The 9,143-nt window shown below is 58.0% G+C and overlaps 1 protein-coding gene across 5 annotated transcripts in view; it reads left to right on the plus strand.

Moving 5' to 3' along the window:
• ELMO2 (engulfment and cell motility 2) overlaps positions 1 to 9,143 on the plus strand; it is a 29,051-nt gene that overhangs the window by 17,496 nt on the left and 2,412 nt on the right. For all 5 annotated transcript variants that reach the window (XM_045295162.1, XM_045295163.1, XM_004698034.2 and 2 more), the window contains 10 exons: positions 2,753 to 2,875; positions 3,098 to 3,232; positions 4,323 to 4,427; positions 4,510 to 4,618; positions 4,791 to 4,927; positions 5,872 to 6,035; positions 6,122 to 6,234; positions 6,345 to 6,452; positions 7,121 to 7,203; positions 9,044 to 9,121. In XM_045295162.1, coding sequence (XP_045151097.1) covers positions 2,753 to 2,875; positions 3,098 to 3,232; positions 4,323 to 4,427; positions 4,510 to 4,618; positions 4,791 to 4,927; positions 5,872 to 6,035; positions 6,122 to 6,234; positions 6,345 to 6,452; positions 7,121 to 7,203; positions 9,044 to 9,121 — 1,155 coding nt within the window. The remainder of the gene's footprint in view (positions 1 to 2,752; positions 2,876 to 3,097; positions 3,233 to 4,322; positions 4,428 to 4,509; positions 4,619 to 4,790; positions 4,928 to 5,871; positions 6,036 to 6,121; positions 6,235 to 6,344; positions 6,453 to 7,120; positions 7,204 to 9,043; positions 9,122 to 9,143) is intronic.

Here is a 9,143-nt window from a genome sequence, read left to right on the forward strand (position 1 = left end):
AGCAAGGGGAGGAAGGTTGAGGGATCCTAAGCATGAAGCCCCTGCATCTGCTGTCGAGGAGGGAGTGCTGGGGGTGGGTGGGGAGCACCGAGGGAGGGCTAGGCAGGGCTGAATCGGCTCAGGTGCACCCAGGAACCCCCTAGAGAACAGCGCTGGCCAACAGAACTTTCTGCCCTTAGGGCCACCGAGGGAGGGCTAGGCAGGGCTGAATCGGCTCAGGTGCACCCTGGAACCCCCTAGAGAGCAGCGCTGGCCAACAGAACTTTCTGCCCTTAGGGACATGGTGTCTAAAGGCCCAGCTGCCAGCCAGGAATGGCTGGTGAGCACTTGAGCTATGTCCAGTGTGACTGAGAACCAAATTCCTCATTTCATTTCATTTCCCTTGAAACCTAAGTGCCCGCATGGAGGGGGCTGCCACCCTGGGCAGTGTAGATCTCAAGAGACAGAAAGGGTCCCAGTGAAGGGCAGAGGCTGCGAGTCGCCCACCAAGTGGGAATAGAATATGAGCCACGTACCTCATTATGTCTGTCGAACTGGTGACGAGCCCCGGTGGCCTCGCACTGAGAAGCTGGTGGCTTCTCGCCAGGAGCAGGCGAGACAGGTTACTTCTGCAAAGCTCGCGGCCTGTTCTACCCTGCCCCACAGGGTCACTGTAAGCGGGGACCACTGGACAAGAGAGAGTAGTAACAGTACAAAAAGTAAAATGAGATGGGGGGACTTCGTTTCGGCAGTAGATTCCATTTAACTTGAGGTATTCAAAATAAGGGAAGAGACACGTTTTCGACTCCCATGAAGTTACAGTCTCGGAAGCCCACCTGTCATGTAGGGTCGCCGTGAGTCAGAGTGGACTTGGTGGCAGTGAGGAAACTGACACAAATAAACCCGCATTGGACATTCGGAGCTGGACACTGACTAAGGAAGGCAAAGAAGCATCGGGCATCTGCGTGCCGGTGCCGGTGAGGAATATGGAGCAAGCCCCGCCGGCCGCCAGAAGAACAAGCCAAGCAGTCCTGGAAGAAGCACAGCCGGCATGCCCCCTGGAAACGGACGGTGAGACTGCATCTCACCTGCTTGGAACGTGGTATCAGGAGAGACCAGCCCCTGGAGAAAGACATGCTTGGTAAAACAGAAGGGCAGTGAACGAGGAAGGCCCTCGGCAGGACAGACAGACAGTGGCTACCCCGAGGCACCGCAGCATCAGAACAGCTGTGAGAAGCTGCAGGACCAGACAGTGCTTGGTTTTGTGGTGCGCAGGGCCACCGCGAGTCCGACCCAAGCATCCCAAAACAATATCACCTCAGCGTGTCATCGGTAATAAAAGCTACCTGCGAGGCCTTCTCCAGCTCCTTTTCCTCCTCGGGCTTCAGGGTCCCGAGCAGATGCTGGGCTTGCGGCACACTGCCGTTTGAACTAGCCGTGGCTCAAGCATTCAGCAGGCACAGGTGACTTCTGGCTGCCCCGTGGGGCAGCACCAGTCTGAGGTTGATGGATGGCCAGAGCTGCTGATCTCAAGTTAGAGCATGCTCTGAAAGAGTTGACCTAGAAGTAGAGGGTCCCGAGCAACGCTGCCAGGTAGGGGGCAGGGGATGCCGCTGCAGCCAGAAACGTGGTGGCCACCACCTGCCTGTGTAGCTACTTACTGAGCACTTGAAAAGGGGCCGGTGCGACTGAGGAATAGAGTTTTTCATTTTACCTGATTTTAACTGCTGGACATGCCAATGGTCGCACTTGGCTAGCGGCTCCCTCACTGCACCGCCCAGCTCTCGAGATGTAAAGCCCGACGGAACATGAACACGAGGGACCCAGGCAGTGTGGGGACTCAAGGCGACGTGTGTGGGAAGCTGGGCCCGAGGCGTGCTGCAGTGAGGAGGGTCGGGGTCGGTGGAGGGCGAGGCAGAGAGGGCATGAGGAGGCACAAGCAGGGTATTGTGGGAATGACAGCAGGCCAGGCAGAGACAAGAGCACAAACACTGACCAGCCAGGAGGGACAGAGAAGAAGAGGGAACTGACTGAGGGGACGGCTGAGGGCCCAGAGAGCAAGGAGAGGCCAGAGTGCCAGGAGAGAGGACGGGGGCAGGACAGCCTTCGGGAGCCAGGGCTGGGGGGGAGATTGGGTGAGGAGTTAGCTGTTGCCTCCTCGTGCCTCTGTGTCAACCATGTGAGGAAAAAGACCTTTTCTCACCCTGACAATATACAACCGATCCAGGAGTCATGAGGAGGGTGGGCAGGGGAAAAAGAGGAGCTGATACCAAGGGTTCAATTAGAAAAAAAATGTTTTGGAAATGATGGCGCAACCTATGCACAACTGTGTGTAACACAATTGAATGGTAGATGGTTACAAGATTTGTAATACCCCCCCCCAATAAAATGATTAATTTTTGAAGACGAAAAAGAAAGACCTTTTCTAAAACCTCCGTGTGGCGCCGTCCGAGCCATGCTATTCCCGCGAGGCAGACAGAAGGCCCTGCGGTCCAGTCTGCCGGGACCTCTTCCTCCAGCCCGCTAGCTCCTGCCCTGCGTTGAGTCACCGGCTGACGTGCTGGCTGGAGTCCGCTCAGAATCTCAACGGGGCCCCGCTGGCTTTGCAGGGAGGCGAGGCCTCTGCCCTCCAGGCTCTGAGGAGGCCTGCAGTGTGCAGCCTGGCCCTGGCGTGGGGAGGACAGGTCACCTCTGCCCAAGTGCTGCCCTTCTCACTGGCATGCTATGGCTCTCCTGGCACACATCATCCGGTCCCCTCCTGTTCCTCTTCCAGCACGTGATCCGAGGGAACCGCCCTATCAAAACGGAGATGGCCCATCAACTGTATGTCCTGCAAGTCCTGACTTTTAACCTCCTGGAGGAAAGGATGATGACCAAGATGGACCCCAATGACCAGGTGGGTGCTCGGTGAAGCAGAGCTCTCCTGGCACGCCCTGCGGCTGCTTTCTCCCTCGTGGGGGTGGGCACAGGGCCCCTGCTGGAGGCCAGGCCCTGCCCTTGCTTCTCGCCATCCGCCTGTCCCACCCTGCGAGTCCCCCTCCGGGGTGACTCGGTTCAGAAAGGCCAGGTGTCCCTCAGCTTGCCGAGTGCCCTGGCCGCGTTCCGCTTCACCCCGCAGGCCCAGCGAGACGTTATATTTGAACTGCGGAGGATTGCCTTTGACGCGGAGTCAGACCCCAGCAGCGGCCCCGGGAGTGGTACTGAAAAGCGCAAAGCCATGTACACCAAAGACTACAAAATGCTGGGGTTCACTGTACGTACGGTCGCCGCCACTTCTCACTTTGGGGGACACCAGGCTATGGGTCAGTCTCAGCCAGCTCAGGTCCCCTTCTCTGACACCCCCCTTCCTCCCCTCCAATCTTCCAGATGCTACGCCTGTCCCAAACCTCAGATGCTGGCCACAGGCTCGGGAGTCCCCACGCCTCCCTCTGACCCGCAGGCTGCTCTCACTCGCTACCCCTCAGGTTCAGGAATCCCACAGACTGACTCCCAGAAGTCTCTGTGCATGTGGAATTAGAGTCTGTGACAGCAGAAAGGATACACGTGCAGGGTCCTTCACCCCCACGGGCTTCCCACGTTCCCAAAAGGGACAAGAGCATTCTCCCTCCCTCATGCTTCAGTGTCTTTCACCAACCAGGAAGCCCCGGGCCAGCCATGCCCATAGCCTCCTTACACAGGCATGACCCATTGAGGTGTGTTCCCTCCCCCCAGGTCAGCTGAGACCATAAGGTGGGAACTGGGTCACACAGGCCACCCACAGTGTGGTGTGGAAACCTCATCCAAGGCACTTACATGTACTGGGGTATTTCCAAGGTTGTAGCATCTCAGGAACCAAGGACAAGGACCAAATTCTTGGAAATTCATTTGTAATCACAACATGCAGCTTTGTTCCCCCAGACAAAGAAGTCAGAGGGCCTTCCCAGACAAGCCCACAAGGTCTCCTCCATCGAGATAGTGGCCCCAGAAAGGGACTGTGAGCAGCCAGAGGCAGGGCCATCGAGGAGCGGTCTAGAGTTGCAGTGGCAGTCGGCACACCTTATGGCTTCTCTGGCCTCCAAAGCAAACCTGACTGTAGAGGGCAGAGACCCCTAAGGTCTTTCAGAAGCTAGACTGGGGGCATGAGGACAGGGGTCTCTCCGTGGAATCAGGATTGCGTACCTGCTAGGTGCCGGGCACTGTGCTGGGGCTGGGCGGCTGAGTGAGTCGCTGAGGGGCGGTGCTGGAAGTGTTCACAGGGAGGAGTTACAAAATGATAGAGGCGTGTAGGGAGTGGGGCGGGGGCTCAGGCAACACCCTACACAGGGAGCTCACCAGGTCTCAGATCAGGTTTCTTCCTTCTCCAGAACCACATCAACCCCGCCATGGACTTTACCCAAACTCCTCCTGGGATGCTGGCCTTGGACAACATGCTCTACCTGGCTAAAGTCCACCAGGACACCTACATCCGGGTACAGCTGGGGGCTGGCTCACCCTGCCCTGGGGCCATGGTTGTCCGCCCTTCCCTCCCTGATGTCCCCCCTCCCCCACCAGATTGTGCTGGAGAACAGCAGCCGGGAGGACAAGCACGAGTGCCCCTTCGGCCGCAGCGCCATCGAGCTCACCAAGATGCTCTGTGAGATCCTCCAGGTCGGGGAGCTGCGTAAGTCGGGGCAGCCCCCACGCGCGTGCGCCTGCGTGCCTGCAGAGACCCCACCGACAGCTTCTGTTGCCTCTCCCGCCTGGGGGCCTCGCCTTCTGTAGCAGAGGCCCCCAAGACTGTGGGCGAGGGTGCCGTTCCCTTTTTCACCCGGCCTGCTGCTTTCCCTGCGCAGCAAACGAAGGGCGCAATGACTACCACCCCATGTTCTTCACCCACGACCGCGCCTTCGAAGAGCTCTTTGGGATCTGCATCCAGCTGCTGAACAAGACCTGGAAAGAGATGCGGGCGACAGCCGAGGACTTCAACAAGGTCAGTGAAACAGTACCCACCGGGCACGTGGCCTCGCCCAGCTGGGAAAGCAGCGGGGACCACGGCACTGAGGGCCACGCGCCTGACTCGCCGTGCATCCTTGAGCAGAGGTCGTTAGCCGGGCCGCTGACCAGGCTGTGTCCCTCCTTGTTTGCCCAGCATCTGCTGAGCCCGCCCTTCAGGAGGGACCTCAGCCACACCATGGGAGCCGTGCTTGGTTAAGCGCTGGGAGCTTGTGCTCCTCGTGGCGGGTTGGGAGTTGCCAGCCAGTCGACCCTGACTGCTGGCAGTGTCGTCAGAACACATGCAGTATGCAGTCCTGAGCCCACCGCACGGGGAGCATCGGGCTGGGCTAATCTAGGGGCTGCGTGAAGCGCCCTTTGCTCCCGACAGGTTAGAAAGTAAACAGAAGGAGAGCGGTTTCTAGGTCCCTCTGTGCCATCAGCAGGTGTCTCTGTGGGCGTTTTCCAGCAGCGGTGTGCGCCCCCTCGCCTGCCCTGCGTTGTTCCAGCCTCGTCTCGGGCAGCAGTGGTTTCAGGGTACTCACACACTTTCTGAGCTCGGGACAGTGGGCCAGATCCCGTGCTTGCCCGCAGACAGCACCTCACAGGCCTGTGGCAGCATTTGTCAGGGAGGGGGCTGCCTGTGTCCCACCTTTAAGGTGGGGCCCGAGGATGTGCCTTGACTTGCTCAAGGAACAGATTAAGGGACGGACCAGGGTCTGGATCCATTTTTCCCTGGCTCCCCCACCTCTGCTCTGTACCCCACGCCACTGACAGATGAACTGCCCGAGCTGGAAGGGAGCACCCCAGGGCCAGTCTCAGAAGGCTGGCCTTCATAAGCCAGTCCTCTCGGTCAGCCAGCAGACGCTCGTGGGGCCTTCCATGCTCAAGACGCCAGGATAGGACCCGGCCTCAGGGGGTGGCCTGCTTCCTGCCCCATAGGTCATGCAAGTGGTCCGAGAGCAGATCACACGGGCTCTGCCCTCCAAGCCCAACTCCCTGGACCAGTTCAAGAGCAAGCTCCGCAGCCTGAGCTACTCGGAGATCCTGCGGCTGCGCCAGTCGGAGCGGATGAGCCAGGACGACTTCCAGTCCCCCCCCATCGTGTGAGTACCTTCCTCCCGGAGGGGTGCGTGGGGAGGAAGCTTTCTGGCCCCTGACCTCCTCGCTCCTCTGCCACCTGCCCACCCAGGGAGCTGAGGGAGAAGATCCAGCCTGAGATCCTGGAGCTGATCAAGCAGCAGCGCCTGAACCGGCTCTGTGAGGGCAGCAGCTTCCGGAAGGTGGGCAACCGCCGGAGGCAAGGTGAGAGGCGGGCCAGAGGGGCTTGCTGGAGGAACCAGCCTGTGCTCCCTGGGGCGGAGGGGCTCCCCAGAACCACCTTGCTCACCTGCTCTGCTTCCCCTGTGTTGCAGAGCGGTTCTGGTACTGCCGCCTGGCCCTGAACCACAAGGTTCTGCACTACGGCGACCTGGACGACAACCCTCAGGGGGAGGTGACGTTCGAGTCCCTGCAGGAGAAAAGTAGGTTCACAGACTCACTGTCAGCAGACTTGAGTGCTAGCTCTGGCTCCGTTCCCAGCAGATAATATCTTGGGCAGGTCACCTCCCTGGACCTGGGCCCCCATCTGCCAGAGCTCACGCCCGCCTGGAGAAGCAGGTGGCAGACAACACAGGTTCACAGGTGGCAAAGGATTGGCCAAGACAAAGTAGGAAGGAAGGCCGTGGTTACAAGCTCCCAGTCTAGGCTGCCCGAATGCCCATGCAGACTGTGCCCTCGATTCCCATGAACTCTGCAACTTCATGCTCCCCACGGCCCCAGTTTCCTCTCCTCAGCATGAAACGAGTGGCCATGCTGCCCACGCAGGAATTGGCTGGGGTGGGGAGGAGCAGCAATTAGACAGTCAGGCCCCTGGCACTGCCACTGCCCCTGCTGCTCTTGTGGTTGTCCGGGAAAGCTTGTCCGAGGCCTGTCCCTTGGGGAGATGGCTCCAAGAGCCCCGAAGTGAGTTCCAGCTAGCTCCCCCAGGGCCATGGTCCCCGGAAATGGGAGGCAGGAGGCATAGTAAAGGCCCCTCCCAGAACTAGTCCAGCCTTCTGTGTGGAGCCTGCACGCCCACCCCCACCCCCCACAGGATTGCCTCCCAGCAACTGAGGGAGGCTTCCGGAGACTGACTCCCCTCCTTTGTCAGTTCCTGTTGCAGACATTAAGGCCATTGTCACTGGGAAAGACTGTCCTCATATGAAAGAGAAGAGTGCTCTGAAGCAGAACAAGGTCAGTGGGGGTGGTCTGAGGGTGACTCGCTGTCTGGTGACATCCGGAGAGTCTGGGGGCGGGGGGTGGAAGTGCGGGGAGCAGGTTAGATGTATTCCCCCCCAACCTTGATTTATTCCTGTGTAATTGTGGACATAACACAAAACTAGCCAGAGCTATATAGACTCGCCACCCACCCTCAACAACCATGGCGACCTAGCCGGCCCCTCCCGGTGGCCCCGTCCCTTGTCATGCCTTCTCCTTAGGTAGCACAGCCAGCACCTCTCGCTTAGCACAGCGGGAAACGCCTACTGTCAGACAGCTCTGCGCATTAACACCGCACATGCGCCGGTTGCACACGCCGAGGCGCTACACAAGCCAGGCCGGTTGTGATGGTCAGTGGTGACGGTGACTTGCCGGGCTGGCGGGGCCTGAATCTCAGTAGTTCGAAAGCTGTGTGGTGATGAATCCTGGCAAGCCACCTGGACTTTGGAACCTAACCACGTCACCAAGTGAGGGGTGGTTATATTGAAGCAAATTCCAGGTGTGATATTGCTTCACTTGCACATATTTAGTATGTTTTTCTAAAATATGGGGACTCATAAAACATAACCACGAATCATACCGAAAGAGAAATAGTTATTTAACACCATGAAATGCTCCACTGATGTTTGCATCCCCACCAATTACCGTATGACTTATCATCGTCTCTCTCTCTCTAAAAATGTTTGTATGCATAAACTCAGACATACACTTATATACATGCACATACACATGTATGCGCACACATGCATAGACACATGGATTCTGCCCAGTAGTCAGATCAGGCTTCAGGAAGGTCCCACGCTGGGATGAGTTGATACCTTCTGAGATCCTTCATTTTAAGTCGTCTACCCCACCCCCTTTTTTCCCTCCCTCTGCAATCATTAGTAAAGAAACCAGGTTGCTGGGTTGGTACATTTTGCTGATCACGTCCCCCGTGGATGGTTCCACTCACTCTGCCCTAGATCTGTACACTGATAGGATCGAGAGGTGTGGTCGTTCAGAATTTTTGTGTGCGGTTGCTTTTTTTTTTTTTGAGGCGGGGCTGGCTAAGAGTGCTGCACGGACAGTGTTTTTTCTCTCTCCAGAGGCACTTACTGTCCGGTTTTCTCTGCGTTGTCAGCAGGCTGCTGACGCTCAAAGCCTCTTTCCATTCATAAATTAAGGTTTGCTGTTCCAGCCCAGTTACCCCCTTTCATGTATTAGCTGAACTGCCTCTGGGAAGGGCAACCCGCCCTCCACTGCCACGGGCCCCAGCCGCACGTTTCGGACGGCAGGCCAGTGCTTGGTGCTTCCCCTTTGTTTCTGGCTTCTCAAAGGAATGAGCCCGTTCCCTGACAGCGGTGGCTGTGTGTCTCTGGTGCAGTTTACATGTGTGTCAGTCCATCCGAGTTGGTATTTTCTTGGTGCTCACATTGTCCCATGTGGGGCCACCGCACGTTTTCATCGTCTTTATTTGGAAACTTTGGAGATTGCCTCGGGGCAGTTATAGAAATCCAGGGGCAGCCTGTGCCAGGGACTCTGGCTTTCAAAGGGTTCTTCCCGAGTGGAACAGGACTGGCACCCTGTTCTAAAAGGGGTGAGCTGGACGGGCAGTGGGTGAGTTGAGCCTGATGACCACTGGCCCCCACCTCACGCCACCTGCGGCCCAGGGCCCTTGCTGACTCACATCAGAAGTGATGCCACCTGCGGCCCAGCCTGACGGTGACAGTGGTGCCCAGGTCAAGGCTTGTGGTGCAGAGCTAGCTTTGTGTGCAGGGCCCGGACCCTCCTAGGACCCTCCCACTGCTGTGGCCTAACTGGGGCCCTTTCTCCCCAGGAGGTGCTGGAATTGGCCTTCTCCATCCTGTATGATCCTGACGAGACCTTAAACTTCATTGCCCCTAACAAGTATGAGGTGAGCAGAGCGGCAGTGCCTC

This window comes from Echinops telfairi, unplaced genomic scaffold, assembly GCF_000313985.2.
Source record: "Echinops telfairi isolate 266 unplaced genomic scaffold, ASM31398v2 ScPeMD7_5592;HRSCAF=6446, whole genome shotgun sequence".
Taxonomy (NCBI): domain Eukaryota; kingdom Metazoa; phylum Chordata; class Mammalia; order Afrosoricida; family Tenrecidae; genus Echinops; species Echinops telfairi.